We start from the raw sequence: 22145 nt of genomic DNA on the forward strand, positions 1-22145 counted from the left end.
CAATTCAGGTTTAGAATTCTCGGTTAATTTTTCAAAAGGGCGTATAAGCAAGTGACAGTTTCTCTTTGTTTACTTTCTCTTCTATTAATTACCAAGCGGTTTCCACGTTTATTACTCAACTCTTTGCATGAAATGATACCCTACTTTCAACTTTCAAACAGAATAGTGATATCAAAGAAAATCTTTTTAATCACATCACAATAATCGAAAGAGAGAGTGATTGAAGAGAAACTGTCACTTGCTTATACGCCTTTTTGAAAAATTAACCGAGAATTCTCCATCTTTTTTAAAATCATACACTCAAAATAATAATCATATTATAGTTACGTGAAAAGTTATGTGAATATTTTCCACCCTACTTTTCACGTAGGTTTTAATGGACTGGCATTTAAAAGCTGTTTAATGCATAATCCAGTAAAAGTTACGTGTTTCATAGGTAAAATGTAATGTACTGTTCATATCACATTTATCTATCAGTTCATATCAAATTTAGATACCAGAAAATTACAATTTTATATATTGGTTGAAGTCGAAAGGGAGATTCCAGATTTTGATATAAATCTATGAAATGAAAAATGCCATGAAATATAAAACATTTATTTCAGAAAATTGTCATATAATTCCAATGCCTTAAAAAGCAACCAATAACGTCGTGGTATCTCAAATCGACAAGCCTCCAGAAATCGTTTTGTTGTCACTGCCATCCAACCGAAGCTGAAGTCGAGATCCGAGAACTCCCATAACACTACCGATGCAGGTTGAGTTCGCATTACATGGGTCCAGTGTCTCTAGCTTCATACCGATTCATTCGACAGGAGCGGGCACACTTTCGGACTCACGCAGGCACTCGGTCCAGTTGAACACATGAAAACTTTCATACTGGAATGGTCCGGTCGATGTAGTTAAAAATTGTAATTAAATAATATTTCTCGCAAATATTTACACTACTTATACTTTGAGGGCCACTGTTCGCCATTTTCAAAATCGAGTTTTTCACACTGGAAATTCACTTAGATTGTTTGACGTTTGGTGAATTCACATAAATCTTATGTGATGACTCTATTCATTTTAGGGGATGTTCGTGTAACATTCAATTTCGTCACGAAAAAACATTCAATTTGACATTTGAAACCACTATCTTTACGTTTCGTCTTAGACTCGTCAGTGCAGAGCAGTTCAAATTGAACTGCTTACTGCGAACTTAAACAGTTCAATTTGAACCGCTAAGCAGACGTAAAGTTATTGCTATTTGCAACACACTTGTAATAAGCACCGAAGTGCTAAGTCTTTCCTGACGTGCCGAACGAAAACAAGTTTCGACTAATACTGGCCGATTCAGATGGTCATTTAGGGGTTAACCTTATTTTGTGCTAGGGCACATAACCAATTTCACTATCTTTACGTTTCGTCTTAGACTCGTCAGTGCAGAGCAGTTCAAATTGAACTGCTTACTGCGAACTTAAACAGTTCAATTTGAACCGCTAAGCAGACGTAAAGTTATTGCTATTTGCAACACACTTGTAATAAGCACCGAAGTGCTAAGTCTTTCCTGACGTGCCGAACGAAAACAAGTTTCGACTAATACTGGCCGATTCAGATGGTCATTTAGGGGTTAACCTTATTTTGTGCTAGGGCACATAACCAATTTCACTATCTTTACGTTTCGTCTTAGACTCGTCAGTGCAGAGCAGTTCAAATTGAACTGCTTACTGCGAACTTAAACAGTTCAATTTGAACCGCTAAGCAGACGTAAAGTTATTGCTATTTGCAACACACTTGTAATAAGCACCGAAGTGCTAAGTCTTTCCTGACGTGCCGAACGAAAACAAGTTTCGACTAATACTGGCCGATTCAGATGGTCATTTAGGGGTTAACCTTATTTTGTGCTAGGGCACATAACCAATTTCACTATCTTTACGTTTCGTCTTAGACTCGTCAGTGCAGAGCAGTTCAAATTGAACTGCTTACTGCGAACTTAAACAGTTCAATTTGAACCGCTAAGCAGACGTAAAGTTATTGCTATTTGCAACACACTTGTAATAAGCACCGAAGTGCTAAGTCTTTCCTGACGTGCCGAACGAAAACAAGTTTCGACTAATACTGGCCGATTCAGATGGTCATTTAGGGGTTAACCTTATTTTGTGCTAGGGCACATAACCAGGCTTTAGGCTGCTCGGCCATCCATGGAAGTTGACCATCAATGTTAACTTCCCTCTCTGAGCAGCCTAGATAGCCGTGTAGTGTCGGTAGCGGTTTCCCAACTGCTAAGAATAACGCTACGGTCCACCTGTACCGGTGGTATAAGTCCACCAAACAGGTAAGCCGTGTGGCATCCGGCGGAATTATTTTTTACCAAGAATTGATCCACTGGTTTCCTATTCCATGTCGTAAAAGGCCACAAAAATAGGAACTCCTAAGTCAAGGTGTATTTCCGTGCCGATGGCTGAATGGCTGCAGGAGGTTAAACATTGCAGTCGTGAACGGAATATCTTGGGTTTTTCCCTTACTGGATACACGCAATGCTTAGCAATCAACTTCTTTGATCATCGCTTCGGCGGGCCAGAGATTAGAAAGCTGAGTGTCTGTGGGTGTCCTCAAGGTGGTGTACTATCCCCACTTTTATGGAACCTAGTCGCTGATAGTTTGTTAAGGAAACTTAATAACCTTGGATTTCCGACTTATGGTTTTGCCGACGATTATCATATATTGATGACCGGTATAAGCATTAACACTCTCTTTGATTTAATGCAGCAAGCCCTGCGATCTGTTGAACAATGGTGTTGTCAGGTTTGGATTATCTGTAAATCCGGGCAAAACATCAATGGTGCTTTTCACTCATCGTAGGATAATTACAGGAGCTCGTCCGTTGCAGTTCTTTGCTTCAGGGGTCACTGTGGTCGATCAAGTTAAATACGTCGGGGTTATTCTTGACTCAAAACTGAATTGGTCTGCTCACATTGATTTCAGGATTAAAAGAGCTTGCATGGCTTTCGGCCAATGCAGACGAGCTTTTGGAAAATCATGGGGACTCAAACCCAGATATATTCATTGGATCTACACAACTATCGTTAGACCAATTTTAGCATATGGATGTCTTGTATGGTGGCAGAAAGGAGAAGTCGCGACAGTTCAGTCAAAGCTAAATCATCTCCAAAGGATGGTCCTAATGGCGATGACAGGAGCATTCACGACAACTCCTACTGCTGCTCTAGAGGCGCTACTGTGCATTAAACCACTATATGTGTTCCTAAAACAAGAAGCATTATCTTGTGCATACCGTCTTAGGGTTACAGGGCTTTGGAACAGTAACCCATTAGAATATGCTACCAGTCACACTCGCTTGTGGTCTCAAATGGTTCCGTGGGATGAGTATTTACTCGCTCCTAGTGACCTAACTCTCACATGCAGTTTTCCTTTTAAAACATTCAAAGTGAGCTATCCTCTTCGTTAGGAATGATTGTCTGGTTGTCTGGAACGACAACTTGATGAACACATAGTTTGTTTTACGGACGGTTCTCTGTTGAATGGTCGTGCTGGTGCTGGTATCTACTGTCGTGAAATAGGCTGGAGCAGTCTCATTCACTTGGTAGATACTGTACTGTGTTCCAAGCAGAAATCTACGCAATTCTGTGTGGAGTACAATCGGCACTTCAGCAGAGGATCTGTGGTAAACGTATTTATTTTTGTTCCGACAGTCAGGCAGCCTTAAAAGCACTCAGTTCGAATGACTCACGGTCGAATCTAGTGATCGCATGTCGAACTCAAATTGAAGACCTCAGCATTTCAAATGCTGTTTACTTCATATGGGTACCCGGCCATTCTGGTATTACTGGAAATGAATGGGCTGATGAGTTGGCTAGAGCTGGTGCAACGAATGATTTCGTTGGTCCTGAACCAGCTTTACCACTTTCAACTAGTTGGATAAAGCACAAGATACGTTCTTGGGCTGCATCCAAACATGCCAGCTACTGGCGCAGCTTGCAAACTTGCGCTCAGACAAAAGCATTTCTACCAGATTTAAATCTGAAAATGTCAAAGTGTCTACTGCATTTCTCCAAGTATCATTGAAGTATTCTGGTCAGAGCTCTGACTGGACATTGCAAACTCAATTATCACATGGCTACTATTCAACGTGCTGAGTATTATTCGTGTGATTTGTGTGAATGCGATTATGGTACTTCATATCATCTGATATGTAACTGTCCCGCATTGACGCAGCTACGTATCCGGGTTTTTGGTTCTCCATACATGGTTGAGTCTGTGTATGCGGAGCTAAAATTGAAGGATATTCTCTCGTTTCTCACCCAATGTGGTAAGGAGCTATAGTCAGAAGGGTTCATCGTTCTTCCTGGAGTGAATGAATCCCTTCTGTATTCACCTTAAATAGGGTTTGGCAGATTGTTTGGCATCCTCTGGGGGGTACCGCATTTACTTCTGCTCGTACATACTGCGAGTCGTTCTGCATTCTTCCGGGAGTGCAGAATGGTGTCGCTTTTGTAAGATCTCTAAATCCTCTCGGGGGTTGGAGGTTTTATTAACAGCAGACTGTTCGGGACCTCGTAGAGGTTCAGAATTTCCTTCTGCTTCCACTAAATGTGATCCTCAGCAGATTGTTCAGCATCCCTTAGGGGTGCAGAATTTACTTCTGCTTTTATGTGTTTTTGTGTCGTCAATTTTTCCCATCCTCCTAGTTCAACCCTTACCATTTCCTTTCAATCCTTCCCTCTTATATATCGGGAAAATGATGCTAAAAACAAATTGATGGCAAGGCACAAATCTCCAAATATCAAGGGGAACGTGCCATTTGAGCCAATTTGTTCTGATTCCTGATTCGTCTTAGACTCGTCAGTGCAGAGCAGTTCAAATTGAACTGCTTACTGCGAACTTAAACAGTTCAATTTGAACCGCTAAGCAGACGTAAAGTTATTGCTATTTGCAACACACTTGTAATAAGCACCGAAGTGCTAAGTCTTTCCTGACGTGCCGAACGAAAACAAGTTTCGACTAATACTGGCCGATTCAGATGGTCATTTAGGGGTTAACCTTATTTTGTGCTAGGGCACATAACCAATTTCACTATCTTTACGTTTCGTCTTAGACTCGTCAGTGCAGAGCAGTTCAAATTGAACTGCTTACTGCGAACTTAAACAGTTCAATTTGAACCGCTAAGCAGACGTAAAGTTATTGCTATTTGCAACACACTTGTAATAAGCACCGAAGTGCTAAGTCTTTCCTGACGTGCCGAACGAAAACAAGTTTCGACTAATACTGGCCGATTCAGATGGTCATTTAGGGGTTAACCTTATTTTGTGCTAGGGCACATAACCAATTTCACTATCTTTACGTTTCGTCTTAGACTCGTCAGTGCAGAGCAGTTCAAATTGAACTGCTTACTGCGAACTTAAACAGTTCAATTTGAACCGCTAAGCAGACGTAAAGTTATTGCTATTTGCAACACACTTGTAATAAGCACCGAAGTGCTAAGTCTTTCCTGACGTGCCGAACGAAAACAAGTTTCGACTAATACTGGCCGATTCAGATGGTCATTTAGGGGTTAACCTTATTTTGTGCTAGGGCACATAACCAATTTCACTATCTTTACGTTTCGTCTTAGACTCGTCAGTGCAGAGCAGTTCAAATTGAACTGCTTACTGCGAACTTAAACAGTTCAATTTGAACCGCTAAGCAGACGTAAAGGTATTGCTATTTGCAACACACTTGTAATAAGCACCGAAGTGCTAAGTCTTTCCTGACGTGCCGAACGAAAACAAGTTTCGACTAATACTGGCCGATTCAGATGGTCATTTAGGGGTTAACCTTATTTTGTGCTAGGGCACATAACCAATTTCACTATCTTTACGTTTCGTCTTAGACTCGTCAGTGCAGAGCAGTTCAAATTGAACTGCTTACTGCGAACTTAAACAGTTCAATTTGAACCGCTAAGCAGACGTAAAGTTATTGCTATTTGCAACACACTTGTAATAAGCACCGAAGTGCTAAGTCTTTCCTGACGTGCCGAACGAAAACAAGTTTCGACTAATACTGGCCGATTCAGATGGTCATTTAGGGGTTAACCTTATTTTGTGCTAGGGCACATAACCAATTTCACTATCTTTACGTTTCGTCTTAGACTCGTCAGTGCAGAGCAGTTCAAATTGAACTGCTTACTGCGAACTTAAACAGTTCAATTTGAACCGCTAAGCAGACGTAAAGTTATTGCTATTTGCAACACACTTGTAATAAGCACCGAAGTGCTAAGTCTTTCTTGACGTGCCGAACGAAAACAAGTTTCGACTAATACTGGCCGATTCAGATGGTCATTTAGGGGTTAACCTTATTTTGTGCTATGTGCTATATTTGGTTATGTGCCCTAGCACAAAATAAGGTTAACCCCTAAATGACCATCTGAATCGGCCAGTATTAGTCGAAACTTGTTTTCGTTCGGCACGTCAGGAAAGACTTAGCACTTCGGTGCTTATTACAAGTGTGTTGCAAATAGCAATAACTTTACGTCTGCTTAGCGGTTCAAATTGAACTGTTTAAGTTCGCAGTAAGCAGTTCAATTTGAACTGCTCTGCACTGACGAGTCTAAGACGAAACGTAAAGATAGTGAAATTGGTTATGTGCCCTAGCACAAAATAAGGTTAACCCCTAAATGACCATCTGAATCGGCCAGTATTAGTCGAAACTTGTTTTCGTTCGGCACGTCAGGAAAGACTTAGCACTTCGGTGCTTATTACAAGTGTGTTGCAAATAGCAATAACTTTACGTCTGCTTAGCGGTTTAAATTGAACTGTTTAAGTTCGCAGTAAGCAGTTCAATTTGAACTGCTCTGCACTGACGAGTCTAAGACGAAACGTAAAGATAGTGAAATTGGTTATGTGCCCTAGCACAAAATAAGGTTAACCCCTAAATGACCATCTGAATCGGCCAGTATTAGTCGAAACTTGTTTTCGTTCGGCACGTCAGGAAAGACTTAGCACTTCGGTGCTTATTACAAGTGTGTTGCAAATAGCAATAACTTTACGTCTGCTTAGCGGTTCAAATTGAACTGTTTAAGTTCGCAGTAAGCAGTTCAATTTGAACTGCTCTACACTGACGAGTCTAAGACGAAACGTAAAGATAGTGAAATTGGTTATGTGCCCTAGCACAAAATAAGGTTAACCCCTAAATGACCATCTGAATCGGCCAGTATTAGTCGAAACATGTTTTCGTTCGGCACGTCAGGAAAGACTTAGCACTTCGGTGCTTATTACAAGTGTGTTGCAAATAGCAATAACTTTACGTCTGCTTAGCGGTTCAAATTGAACTGTTTAAGTTCGCAGTAAGCAGTTCAATTTGAACTGCTCTGCACTGACGAGTCTAAGACGAAACGTAAAGATAGTGAAATTGGTTATGTGCCCTAGCACAAAATAAGGTTAACCCCTAAATGACCATCTGAATCGGCCAGTATTAGTCGAAACTTGTTTTCGTTCGGCACGTCAGGAAAGACTTAGCACTTCGGTGCTTATTACAAGTGTGTTGCAAATAGCAATAACTTTACGTCTGCTTAGCGGTTCAAATTGAACTGTTTAAGTTCGCAGTAAGCAGTTCAATTTGAACTGCTCTGCACTGACGAGTCTAAGACGAAACGTAAAGATAGTGAAATTGGTTATGTGCCCTAGCACAAAATAAGGTTAACCCCTAAATGACCATCTGAATCGGTCAGTATTAGTCGAAACTTGTTTTCGTTCGGCACGTCAGGAAAGACTTAGCACTTCGGTGCTTATTACAAGTGTGTTGCAAATAGCAATAACTTTACGTCTGCTTAGCGGTTCAAATTGAACTGTTTAAGTTCGCAGTAAGCAGTTCAATTTGAACTGCTCTGCACTGACGAGTCTAAGACGAAACGTAAAGATAGTGAAATTGGTTATGTGCCCTAGCACAAAATAAGGTTAACCCCTAAATGACCATCTGAATCGGCCAGTATTAGTCGAAACTTGTTTTCGTTCGGCACGTCAGGAAAGACTTAGCACTTCGGTGCTTATTACAAGTGTGTTGCAAATAGCAATAACTTTACGTCTGCTTAGCGGTTCAAATTGAACTGTTTAAGTTCGCAGTAAGCAGTTCAATTTGAACTGCTCTGCACTGACGAGTCTAAGACGAAACGTAAAGATAGTGAAATTGGTTATGTGCCCTAGCACAAAATAAGGTTAACCCCTAAATGACCATCTGAATCGGCCAGTATTAGTCGAAACTTGTTTTCGTTCGGCACGTCAGGAAAGACTTAGCACTTCGGTGCTTATTACAAGTGTGTTGCAAATAGCAATAACTTTACGTCTGCTTAGCGGTTCAAATTGAACTGTTTAAGTTCGCAGTAAGCAGTTCAATTTGAACTGCTCTACACTGACGAGTCTAAGACGAAACGTAAAGATAGTGAAATTGGTTATGTGCCCTAGCACAAAATAAGGTTAACCCCTAAATGACCATCTGAATCGGCCAGTATTAGTCGAAACATGTTTTCGTTCGGCACGTCAGGAAAGACTTAGCACTTCGGTGCTTATTACAAGTGTGTTGCAAATAGCAATAACTTTACGTCTGCTTAGCGGTTCAAATTGAACTGTTTAAGTTCGCAGTAAGCAGTTCAATTTGAACTGCTCTGCACTGACGAGTCTAAGACGAAACGTAAAGATAGTAAAATTGGTTATGTGCCCTAGCACAAAATAAGGTTAACCCCTAAATGACCATCTGAATCGGCCAGTATTAGTCGAAACTTGTTTTCGTTCGGCACGTCAGGAAAGACTTAGCACTTCGGTGCTTATTACAAGTGTGTTGCAAATAGCAATAACTTTACGTCTGCTTAGCGGTTCAAATTGAACTGTTTAAGTTCGCAGTAAGCAGTTCAATTTGAACTGCTCTGCACTGACGAGTCTAAGACGAAACGTAAAGATAGTGAAATTGGTTATGTGCCGTAGCACAAAATAAGGTTAACCCCTAAATGACCATCTGAATCGGCCAGTATTAGTCGAAACTTGTTTTCGTTCGGCACGTCAGGAAAGACTTAGCACTTCGGTGCTTATTACAAGTGTGTTGCAAATAGCAATAACTTTACGTCTGCTTAGCGGTTCAAATTGAACTGTTTAAGTTCGCAGTAAGCAGTTCAATTTGAACTGCTCTGCACTGACGAGTCTAAGACGAAACGTAAAGATAGTGAAATTGGTTATGTGCCCTAGCACAAAATAAGGTTAACCCCTAAATGACCATCTGAATCGGCCAGTATTAGTCGAAACTTGTTTTCGTTCGGCACGTCAGGAAAGACTTAGCACTTCGGTGCTTATTACAAGTGTGTTGCAAATAGCAATAACTTTACGTCTGCTTAGCGGTTCAAATTGAACTGTTTAAGTTCGCAGTAAGCAGTTCAATTTGAACTGCTCTGCACTGACGAGTCTAAGACGAAACGTAAAGATAGTGAAATTGGTTATGTGCCCTAGCACAAAATAAGGTTAACCCCTAAATGACCATCTGAATCGGCCAGTATTAGTCGAAACTTGTTTTCGTTCGGCACGTCAGGAAAGACTTAGCACTTCGGTGCTTATTACAAGTGTGTTGCAAATAGCAATAACTTTACGTCTGCTTAGCGGTTCAAATTGAACTGTTTAAGTTCGCAGTAAGCAGTTCAATTTGAACTGCTCTGCACTGACGAGTCTAAGACGAAACGTAAAGATAGTGAAATTGGTTATGTGCCCTAGCACAAAATAAGGTTAACCCCTAAATGATTTGAAACCAGTTTACGTGATTTTTCAAGTGAATCGAAGGTGAATTTTTATTTGAGTGTAGTAACGACCATGATATCAGATTATTTAACATCTGTATTGTAATTAGCACTAGAACAAAAAATCTACTACTTTACTATACTATTTTTTTTTGATTTTCTGGCGTGGTAATTCTGACAATAACAAAAAAATCCCAATGACAATTACAAGTAAGGTGAAATTGAACTTTCGATCACCATAAAGTTGAGAAGTGATATACTTATGACTACCATGTGGGTAAGTTCTTCTTCAGAATATACTAATGTTACCGTGAATAAACATATAGTTGGATAGAGATTGTCAAGTTGGAAAGGACTATATGTATAGTCTTATCCTACATATTGTTCATATCAACATAATTTATGTAAAAAGAACATCGTCGTATGGTGTTTTTCAACCGACTATATGTATTTTCTCAGTGCGACTATACAAATTGTCAATTAACGCGTCTGCTTTTTTTAGTGTCACATAATGCTTCATTAGAGCGGCAGATTTCATATCCCAGCGACGAAATTGCGACGATGAGTATCTGTGTGAATACTTCTATTAGTAATTTTTACATAACGTTTTTTTACACTTTTATAGGAACTGTATTATTCCCCAAGAAATTCGATGGTAAAAACCCGTCTGGTTTATTATATGATCGATTTCATACAGAAACAAAAAGGAAACGTTAAATCGTTAGAGAGACCAACGAGTTGGTGATCAAAACATAAACTCTTAGGCCGAAGGCAGAGTGGGCGCGAGAAGCTGTTTTTATATATTAAATCAGTGTAAAAATGTATTAGGAAAATAAAGCAGTAAATTTATGTTCGCAGTAATAAAGCAGTTTTTAATGTATTCTTTTTATTCTTGCATCGAAATTTCAATTAATATAACTTTTGAACATTTTCGCATGTTCGAATGATCTTCACCATTGTCAAATTAACCACAATTTTGAGTTTCGAACGAACCAGAAGTGAGATGTCAAAAATACCATAGCACTAGTTAAAACCAGCCGATTTTATTACAAAAGATCAATTTCCCCATACTAAATTCCATACAAACTCTAAACCTCGGGCGTAAAAATATAGTTTCACCGATCGAGCTAAAATTTCGCATAGTTCTTATGGAACCAAAAAGAAACACGAAAAGTTTGGTGGAACTGAAATCAAGATTTTGTGCCACCATATTATCCATCTTGTATTATAACAAAGACATCATATTTACAAGATATCCAGCTTTCACATTTCCGGAACAAATCAATTGGCAAAATCTTTTTTTGCGAACATGGCGCCCTCAGGCGAGTCCGCATCGAATCTCGTACGTAACGGTAGGGGAGAGAAATGTCAAATTCATCCGATGGCGTTGCTGAACTGAAGATTGATTTCGGTCCAAGCTGACATAGTCTGATTATAATCAACCGGACTACACTCAGGCAAAATGAGTAGTGAAAATCATAAGGCAAATCTTATGATGCATCAAAAATCACCATTTCAAAAGAATAATCTGAGAAAAATACCTCTATTATAATGTTTACGACTCTGCAATATATATCATCTATATTTATCACAGTTTTCATACGAACAACTGATCAATTCCACATTATATGAGAGAATTTGGCACAATATCCCTACAAATTTCGTATGAATTTCATAAAGCTATTGAAATTTCAATTTTCGTGACTTCATAAGTCGTCTTATGAATCGCATATGATATTCTCGTGACTAAAAACCATACGATATCATTATGAAATTTCATATATTTTTGGCTTGAGTGTGGCTCAAAATATGATAACAGTTTAAATTTCGGTCGAAGATTTGCAAATCTCGGTTAATCTTTCAAATGGTCGTAAGAGCAGAGACAGTTCCCCTTTGTGTAATTTCTCTTCTATTGATCACTAAGCGGTTTCCACTCTAGTCATTGTATAAAATGATTCCCGAAACCTTCGACTTTCAAACAGAATTGTAAAATCTACGAAAACTTTTATAATCGCGTCACAATAATCGAAAGAGAATGTAAACAAACAGAAACGGTCACATTTTTCTGAGTCGAAAAGTTCTCGCATACTTTCTACGAAAACAAAAAATTAGAAAAATGTTCCCTTTTCAAATTTCATGAATTGATACGGTATTTCAAAAAAAATTATAAGCGGCCCTTACACTAGACAATATTATTGTCAATACAAGGAGTATTGATAATACTTTCGATCTTTTTGAACTTCATTGGATTGACGAAAATATTGTGAAAAAATCAAAACTGCGCATCAATCCGACAATACGTGTAAGGGCCGCTATTGACACCGTCACCACAAGACGTAAAGCATGAGTAACACAATGAAGAGACAAAATATAGAACAGACTTCAATAGCCAGTAACGTATGATAAATTATCCGAACGCCTGTAGGAGTGATACATTTCAAAAAATTCGTCACTTTATTCAAATTAACAATTTAAAAGAATGTTCGAGAGAAAAAAATAATGAGTCTGATTCATTAAAACTTCTAACTCTAATAGTTTATTAAATTTTAAATTCTGCAAATAGTGGCAAGGAAATTTTCAAATTCGGAACGATAGAAAAAAATTTGTTAGGTTTTGATTCGAGGTCTATAGATTAAGTAGGCATATTTCTCGACCAGCCTGTATATTGATATAAAATTATTTTCTATGCAGTGAACTCTTGATGAATGCGTTGTCCCGAAACAAACTGGGCTTATTTAACCAGACAGACAAGTTTTTCTCCGACAAAACTACTTGTGTTCCTATTTTTTCTTAATTCAAATAAAGGAAAGACTAACGTGGCCGTAAGGGACAAATCACTATAAACTTTGTCTGAGCTCAAACAATATTTAGCGGCTTTTGAAAAGTTTATAAGAGTTTGAACGTGCTGAAGAAGATTGACACACGAAATAAACTGCTCCGTTTTGCTCCGCGAATTTAATATAAACATCCGACTTCGTTCGAACCTAAGACAAGACCTGACAATTGGGGGGGCTGCTTTTGTTCCAAAATGGCCCAGTTTCTGATTGGCTGATTTTGATGTTGCTACCCGCACATTGTGAAAAGAAAAAACTTTTGCAGGGTACGCGAGCAATGATGCCAAGTATAAAGAAAATCAGAAAACAAGTCTATTAAGATGTATAATTTAAGCTCACCAATTAAAATGAAAATTTTCAGAGAATGTTTCACTTTTTTCAATCTAATAAATGTTTATAGTGGCAACACTGTGTAATTAAAATCAGTATCAAACCGTTTTTCTCTTTAGTGAATTAAAGTGTAACCAAAAAAGATTTGTTAAATTAGTGTAAACTCGAAAGTGTGTTTAGTTTTACGAGAAGAATGAACTGTTGCACACTGTGGTCACAGACTAACAGACAGGACACTCAAATTATATTCTTTAACCACATAAACGGTCATTTCGAATATTCCTTTTGTTGGGACAGTACTCGCATATGTCATGATGGCGCCACGTTACCCTATCAAATACATCCTGTCTGTCATCTAGACTGTGTTTATTTTTTTCATTTACCAACCGAGTTGCCATTCATACAGAATTACCTGTAATGTATTGATTTGTATACCTCCATGCGAATTTCATGCAAGATACAGATTAATTACATATTGCCAAAACCATATACAGAATTGTGCCTACTTCTCATCCTACAACGCAATACAAAATCGAACCCGTTTTGTTACAATATTTACTTGCTTCTGGTCTGCCGTCACTTAATTTCGGGTAAAAATTACCAACACAATAAAAAATAGTCTAGATGAACAACGTTGAGTAAAATAAATGTTTACCTTCCAACATCGCTAAAAAAGTTAAATATATTATCAACGTAATCCAATAATTTATTGTGACGATTCATTATCAAATATTTTGATGAAATCAGGCAACCCTGCAAGCAGCTGATCGGTGTTGATAAACGAGGGGAAACCAACTAGTAAAAAACTTTTACGTAACACAAGGGGTGTACCGATAGTAAATAGTTCGCGCAGTACAATATAGGTGGAACTAGTGCATCACTAAAAATGATTTTTATAAGAATTTACTCATACTGTCATGTCTGTTAGTCTGTGCTGTGGTCTCACTAAGCCTTTCTATCCAAACTTGACTTTTTCCGGTTTCCAAAAGATCCGGTAATACGACAACAATGGATTCGATTTTGCGTCCAACATGAGATACTTCGTGTTTTGTCATCAAAGCTCAATTAATTGTTTTTAAGCATAATATATAATAAAAAAATGCATTCACCAAGACATTTTTCATGTTTATTTCAAATTAAAAACCGAGTCTAAAAATTTAAATTTAATAAATATTTTTTTCTTAGCATAAAGTTATTAAAAAATCTGCAAATATGGCTACACTGTAGCCAATACGTTGGTATTTAATAGAGTGCCTATAACCAGAGTGACGACATCTCATCCGTAATTTTGGCAACAATTCAAAACATTCCATTAGCTTTACATTAAATTGACAGGTCGTTTGCTCGTTTGGAACTGGGAGCTGCCATTCCAAACGAACAGCTGTCGCCACTCTGATTATAGTCACTCTAGTATTTAATCCACAGGGCGAAAATGACGAGAAGGATGATTCGGAAGGAAGAATAAGAAGCCAATTGTCAGGTCTTGTCTTAGGTTCGGACCGTTCACCGCATTTCTTCGACTACCTTCACGACCTACCAACGTCGGTGCGACCAATGCTGTTACTAGCTTACAGAGATCATTCAATCATGTAGAATACTTGATTTTTTTGCACGTTTTTAAAATTTGTCATTAGAACCATATCGTGTCTGTTGATCATATAAATAAATAAATAAAGAATGTTCACCACATCGATTTTTTGTTGTTATTTCTACGAGTTAAGGCACATTCAAGAAACAATTAATTCAGAATCGGAATGAATGATAAAAATAACAGCAAGTGGGCGTGTTTGTCTTCGTCTTCCCAAAGCATTTGCACATACGATTTAAAAACGTGCGATCATTTTTCAACATCGCTTTTCTCGGTGTTTACGTCGTTTTGAAAATTTCACGGAGAAATGAATTTATTCACTCAAATAAAAATTCACGTTCGATTCACTTGAAAAATCACGTAGAATGGTTTGAAATGTCAAATTGAATATTTTACGTGACGAAAATGAATGTTATACGAACATCCCCTAAAATGCACTCAAAATAATAATCATATTATAGTTACGTGAAAAGTTATGTGAATATTTTCCACCTACTTTTCACGTAGGTTTTAATGGACTGGCATTTAAAAGCTGTTTAATGCATAATCCAGTAAAAGTTACGTGTTTCATAGGTAAAATGTAATGTACTGTTCATATCACATTTATCTATCAGTTCATATCAAATTTAGATACCAGAAAATTACTATTTTATATATTGGTTGAAGTCGAAAGGGAGATTCCAGATTTTGATATAAATCTATGAAATGAAAAATGCCATGAAATATAAAACATTTATTTCAGAAAATTGTCATATAATTCCAATGGCTTAAGAAGTAACTAATAACGTCGTGGTATCTCAAATCGGCAAGCCTCCAGAAATCGTTTATGTTGTCACTGCCATCCAACCGAAGCCGAAGTCGAGATCCAAGAACTCCCACAACACTACCGATTCAGGTTGAAGTCGCATTACATGGTTCCAGTGTCTCTAGCTTCATACCGACGGCCTGTTTAAAGCATTCGGCAGGAGCGGGTAAACTTCCGGACTCACGCAGGCACACTCGGTCCAGTTGAACACATGGAAACTTTCATACTGGAATGGTTCGGTCGATGGAGTAAAAAATTGTAATTAAATAACTTTTCTCGCAAATATTTACACTACTTACACTTCGAGGGCCACTGCTCGCCATTTTCAAAATCAAGTTTTTCACACTGGAAATCCACGTAGATTGTTTGACGTTTGGTCAGTTCACGTAAACCTTATGTGATGACTATATTCATTTTAGGGGATGTTCGTATAACATTCATTTTCGTCACGTAAAATATTCAATTTGACATTTCAAACCATTCTACGTGATTTTTCAAGTGAATCGAACGTGAATTTTTATTTGAGTGTGAATATAGTCATCACATAAGGTTTACGTGAACTGACCAAACGTCAAACAATCTACGTGGATTTCCAGTGTGAAAAACTTGATTTTGAAAATGGCGAGCAGTGGCCCTCGAAGTGTAAGTAGTGTAAATATTTGCGAGAAAAGTTATTTAATTACAATTTTTTACTCCATCGACCGGACCATTCCAGTATGAAAGTTTCCATGTGTTCAACTGGACCGAGTGCCTGCGTGAGTCCGGAAGTTTACCCGCTCCTGCCGAATGCTTTAAACAGGCCGTCGGTATGAAGCTAGAGACACTGGAACCATGTAATGCGACTTCAACCTGAATCGGTAGTGTTGTGGGAGTTCTTGGATCTCGACTTCGGCTTCGGTTGGATGGCAGTGACAACATAAACGATTTCTGGAGGCTTGCCGATTTGAGATACCACGACGTTATTAGTTACTTCTTAAGCCATTGGAATTATATGACAATTTTCTGAAATAAATGTTTTATATTTCATGGCATTTTTCATTTCATAGATTTATATCAAAATCTGGAATCTCCCTTTCGACTTCAACCAATATATAAAATAGTAATTTTCTGGTATCTAAATTTGATATGAACTGATAGATAAATGTGATATGAACAGTACATTACATTTTACCTATGAAACACGTAACTTTTACTGGATTATGCATTAAACAGCTTTTAAATGCCAGTCCATTAAAACCTACGTGAAAAGTAGGTGGAAAATATTCACATAACTTTTCACGTAACTATAATACACTCGAAATAAACATCACTTAGTATTCAAATGCAAAAACATATGATTATTTTCCATAATACTTTGCACATAAAAGTTAATTTTCCCATATATGACAGTCATGTGTCCCACATAATGAAAATCAATGTTGGCAACACGTATGTTTTATGTGAATTTCACGTACCTATTATTAGTATATCACATGTGTCTTATATGAAATCCATATATTATTTATCGGTATTTCATTTAACTTCTATATATTTTTCCAATGGTAATCAAATACTTTTCTATTGATTTATTGGCAGTATGACTGATGTTTATTGAATGAAAATGATTTTACGTTTCCTTCATATATTTAAAATGAATTTACTAATTTTTATAATAACGAATATGTAAGCTAAATTGATACTTATAATAACTGGCACATTGTAGCGTCCATATAAAAGTAGAATTCCGTTGCCTACATGAAACGAAAAAGTCGCTGTTGTCCGACAGTATTGTTCGCAGTTGAACTATATAGCATTCTAAAAAATGTTAAATTTAATTATTTTTAGAATTATTTTTTGATAGCTCGTATAAACTTACATAAAAGACCAAACAAACAATTTCGAATCCTAAACCAGCGAGCACTCTCTTATTCGTTTCTTACTGCCATTTTTATTTCAAACAATTTTCACAGCTTATAATCACGTAATTTATATTTGCTTTACACATGAAATCTACCTACGTGCTTCACACATAAGGTGTAAGTGCTGTACACTTAAAAGTTATCGAGATTTCAATTAAATATTATAAACTATCATATAAATGTTACACGATGCATATGAATATAATGTGGTGGGCTTTTTTCAATAAGTATGTGATTTTTCATGTAAATCCAATGGGAGATTTTGGCTCAGTGTATGATTATTATTTTGAGTGTTGAGCTGTTAATGCTTGCAGGGCTCACTCATCGAGATGACTGTTATTTCAACGTGTGTTCTATGGTACAGCCCTGCTTTGCTAGGTTCAAGCCGGCATTGTTTTGGACCAATCAACGTGCGCCAAATCGCCTCTGGATTTGTGTATGTAAGATGTGGTACTTTTTTATGTGTGTTGAAGACCATACCTATTTAATAGGGAGCTTCATGAGCTCTTTAGTTTTCATTTGGTTCTGATGGTGGTTGGGTGATTCTTGTTGAGCAAGGTTGCTTCGGTTGGCATACTGATTCATTTCAGTAATAGTTCTTTTTTCTGATTACTGTGAAAAGTTCAGAAAATAATCTTACAATTCCTCTGGCACGTTAGAAAAATACAAGCATGAAGTACCTGCTACTTCTCATTTGTGGAGTTTTTCTGCTCACAGGTAAGTAACGGGATTCACTAATGGCATTTAAGTTGTCATTAATTTATTACACCAATGGAACTTTCCGGAAAAGACTACGTGGTGTTTGAAACATTGTAAACTACCATTGTTATTTTGTATTAACATAAACAAATAGTAAGAAATGTCGTTCCATTATCTATTTAAAAAAAGTATTTAATTTGAAAAGCAATTTGATTTTGGTGGAGTAAGGTATTCATTAGAAGTTTCAATTTTACATGCGATGGCAAGATGCGGTTCATGTAATAAACCTTCAAAGAAATAAAAATATCCTGCATGGGCTACAGTATTCCACTGAAGTCAAATTCGCCTTTAGAATACTATCATGCAAAAGACTAGTTCAATTCTTATGAACAACCATATTGAATCGTAATCAAATTCAGAATGCATAAAAGCCACGTCAGTGTTACGCAGTGGTCTATTGTTGCTTTGAAAAGATGCAGAATACTATCTTAGCTGATCATCATATGAATTTTGCCTTTTTATAGGCATGTTTAGTTCAAATAAATTAATTAATTAATATCTGTAGTTATATCGTTCTTATGATGAGCGTTAATTTCCACCCGCATATGAAAGTTATTTCATAGTCAAACAGGCTTGGAAAAAGATCTCAAAAGGTCTCCATACAATATTAATTTAATTTTCGTGAATATCACTAATTTGTTTCGTTAATATGTTACTACGTTCTCCTAGTCAAACCGATTGTTCATACATTATCAATATAATCACATGTTTATCATTTGCAGGGTTTTCCCCGGTGCACGCGGATGACGACGTAGAGGATGTAGATCTTCCGGTAGTTGAACAGGACCTAGGTGCCTCGAAAGAAGCCTCCCGTACTGATGCTGAGGCAGTTCAGCGAGAGGAGGAAGTAATCAAATTAGACGGCTTGAATGTGTCTCAAATGAAGGAACTACGCGAGAAGTCGGAGAAATTTACCTTTCAAGCAGAGGTTAATCGTATGATGAAACTTATCATCAATTCATTATACCGCAACAAAGAAATCTTCTTGCGTGAGTTGATTTCGAACGCATCCGATGCACTCGATAAAATACGGTTGCTTTCCCTTACCAATCCGGGAGTTCTTGATAGTAATGAAAGCCTCGAGATTAAAATCAAGGCTGATAAAGACGCGAAAGTGTTGCACATTATTGACACTGGTATCGGTATGACAAAGCAGGATCTAGTCAACAATTTGGGTACAATTGCCAAATCAGGAACAGCAGATTTTCTCTCAAAAATGCAGGAGTCTAAATCTGAAAACCAGGACGTCAATGATATGATAGGACAGTTTGGTGTTGGTTTCTACTCAGCTTTCCTTGTGGCTGATAGAGTCGTTGTGACAACGAAGCATAACGACGATAAGCAGTACATTTGGGAGTCCGATGCCGCTAGTTTCAGCATCGTAGAAGATCCTCGTGGCAATACATTGCAGCGGGGGTCACAAATCTCTTTGCACCTGAAGGACGAAGCTCAAGACTTCCTAGAACAGGATACTGTTAAACAGTTAATCAAGAAATACTCACAATTTATTAACTTCCCTATCTACTTGTGGAACAGCAAAGAAGTGGAAGAGGAGATTCCAGTAGACGATGAGCCTGTTGAGAAGTCTGAAAAGAAGGATGAAGATCAAATTGAGGAAGAGGACGGAAAGGTTGAAGAGGAAGTAGAAGACGAAAAACCAAAAACTAAGAAAATCAAGAAAACTGTTTGGGATTGGGAGATTATGAATGATAGTAAACCTATCTGGACAAGAAAACCAAACGATGTGACGGATGATGAGTATACTGAGTTCTACAAGAGCTTAACTAAAGATACAACGGAGCCACTAACGCACACACACTTCATTGCTGAAGGAGAAGTGACCTTCAAATCATTGCTTTTTATTCCGAAGGTACAGCCGTCGGAAAGCTTCAATAAGTATGGAACAAAATCGGATAATATCAAACTTTACGTACGTCGTGTGTTCATCACCGATGAGTTCAATGACATGATGCCAAACTATCTTAACTTTATTCGTGGTGTTGTCGATTCGGACGATCTTCCGTTGAATGTTTCGCGAGAAACTCTTCAGCAGCACAAATTGATCAAGGTTATAAAGAAAAAATTGGTTCGGAAGGCACTTGATATGATAAAGAAAATCGACAAGGAAACGTACGAAAAATTCTGGAAAGAATTCTCGACAAACATCAAGTTGGGCATTATGGAGGATCCTAGCAATCGTTCTCGTCTCGCCAAACTGCTACGTTTCCAGTCATCTAATGGCAAAAGTTCCAAGGAGTACACCAGTCTCTCTGATTACGTTTCTCGAATGAAATCAAAACAGGAACACATCTATTTCATCGCCGGTTCCAGCAGAGCCGAGGTTGAAAAGTCGCCATTCGTGGAACGTCTACTTTCTCGTGGATACGAAGTGCTTTATCTTGTCGAAGCAGTCGATGAGTACAGCATTTCCGCGCTACCCGAGTTTGATGGCAAGAAGTTCCAAAACGTTGCTAAGGAAGGTTTCGTTCTGAACGAGTCAGAGGAATCCAAAGCGAGATTCGAAGAACTTAAAGCAGAATTCGTGCCCCTACTCAAGTGGTTGAACGATGTTGCGCTTAAAGACAAGATTGCGAAAGCCCAAGTCTCCGAACGTTTATCAAACTCACCGTGTGCTTTAGTTGCTTCCATGTTTGGATGGACAGGTAACATGGAACGATTAGCCATGGCCAATGCCCATCAGAAAACGGACGATCCGCAACGCCAGTATTATCTGAATCAGCGCAAGACGCTTGAAATTAATCCGCGTCACCCGTTGATGCGAGAATTGTTACGACGTGTAGAATCCGACGCTGAAGATATCGTTGCAAAAGACATGGCTATTCTGATGTTCAATACTGCTACACTTCGATCAGGCTTTCATTTGCCGGAGACTGCCGATTTTGCCGACAGTATCGAGCGAATGATGCGACAAAATCTTGGTGTATCGTTGGATGAACAGCCCGAGGTGGAGGACTTCGTTGAGGAGGACGATGGCGGCGATGGTGCTTCCAAAGACGACGACGAAGAAGAGGTCAATGCCGATGACAGTGCCGACCATGACGAACTGTGAAATGATCGAGTTCAGAGAGAATTACTTCCTTAGAAAGAATGAATGTGTAGGTAGTGTGTAAGCAAGCATCATTGGACTGATTTTAAATCGATAAACCACTAATGTCCTTGTGTTTATCAAACATAGTCAAGCTAATTTTCCGTTTCTTAATGCGAGAAAAGTAACGTTAGAAAGCATGTTTTTAATGCTTCATTTAAGTCTAGATAATCGTCCGTTCATTTAGTGATAGTAAGAAACTTGCATTTCCGAGTGGTATGAACAGCGATTTCTTTGTTTATTCATCTACGTCTGGATTTAAATATCCTGTTTGCAAGACTGCAAATTGTGAACTTTACAAAGTGAATCATCACATTTTGAATGATCAAACCAGAAAAATAGATGATCAGAACAAATTAAGTTTACGTACACCAGAATTTTTTGTGTTATGATTCGAGGAAATAAATGATAACTATAATATAACTAAACTTATTTCAAGTTGATATCCTTCTTATAATCTAGCATCAAAATACGACATGAACCCACATACAGCCAATAAATAGTCAAGAGAATGATCTACTCATTGTTTCGCAGATTTTTTACAGATGTTTCGTGATTCACTCTTATCCGCGAAATACTGGAAATTTGATAAAAGTTGAGGTTAAGACAGGATCCCCGAACTTGACCATGTTTTGCACACATTTTTAATTCTGATATAAATGTATTACGATGAACGATTTTCTAGTTTAGTTAAGGTCTCATGTGCAATCGGCAGATTCTCTTAGTTTACTTTCTCTTTCAGTTATTACGGTATATTTCTGTATTTTCTAATAATTTCTTCAATGTAGATGATTGAATGTTGGTAGTTTTAGTCATTATTCAATGTAAGTAGGTAGAGATAAGGACTACTGATAGTACCTTAAAAACGAAATTATCATTTGCACTTTGGACCTTTTCTAATGTTTATCTTCATATCAGTTCACGCTGCATCCGTGTGTGTTTGATGGACGTAAAATTGCTCAATTTCGCAAGAAAATTTCAAAAAAAAACTTTGGTTATCACCAATGCATACATCGTACTTTGAGGCGGTTTTGTATTTGTGGTTGTAAGCGAGATGTCAGAAATGCTAACGTA

At 37.8% G+C, this 22145-nt stretch overlaps 1 protein-coding gene across 1 annotated transcript; it reads left to right on the plus strand.

Annotated features, from left to right (window-relative positions):
- The first annotated feature begins 17715 nt into the window (after positions 1-17715).
- LOC131440403 (endoplasmin) lies at positions 17716-21503 on the plus strand. The gene is made up of 2 exons (XM_058611668.1): positions 17716-17923; positions 18688-21503. Exons 1-2 carry the CDS (start codon positions 17878-17880, stop codon positions 21033-21035), a joined length of 2394 nt encoding a protein of 797 aa, XP_058467651.1. The 5' UTR covers positions 17716-17877; the 3' UTR covers positions 21036-21503.
- The last annotated feature ends 642 nt before the right edge of the window (positions 21504-22145 follow it).

The sequence above is a fragment of the Malaya genurostris genome, chromosome 1 (assembly GCF_030247185.1).
Source record: "Malaya genurostris strain Urasoe2022 chromosome 1, Malgen_1.1, whole genome shotgun sequence".
Taxonomy (NCBI): Eukaryota; Metazoa; Arthropoda; class Insecta; order Diptera; family Culicidae; genus Malaya; species Malaya genurostris.

Coding starts and splice junctions, on each gene's coding strand:
- LOC131440403 (XM_058611668.1), top strand. CDS start 17,878: ATGAAGTACCTGCTACTTCTCATTTGTGGAGTTTTTCTGCTCACAG. Junction 17,924..18,687: donor TGGAGTTTTTCTGCTCACAG/GTAAGTAACGGG, acceptor TATCATTTGCAG/GGTTTTCCCCGGTGCACGCG.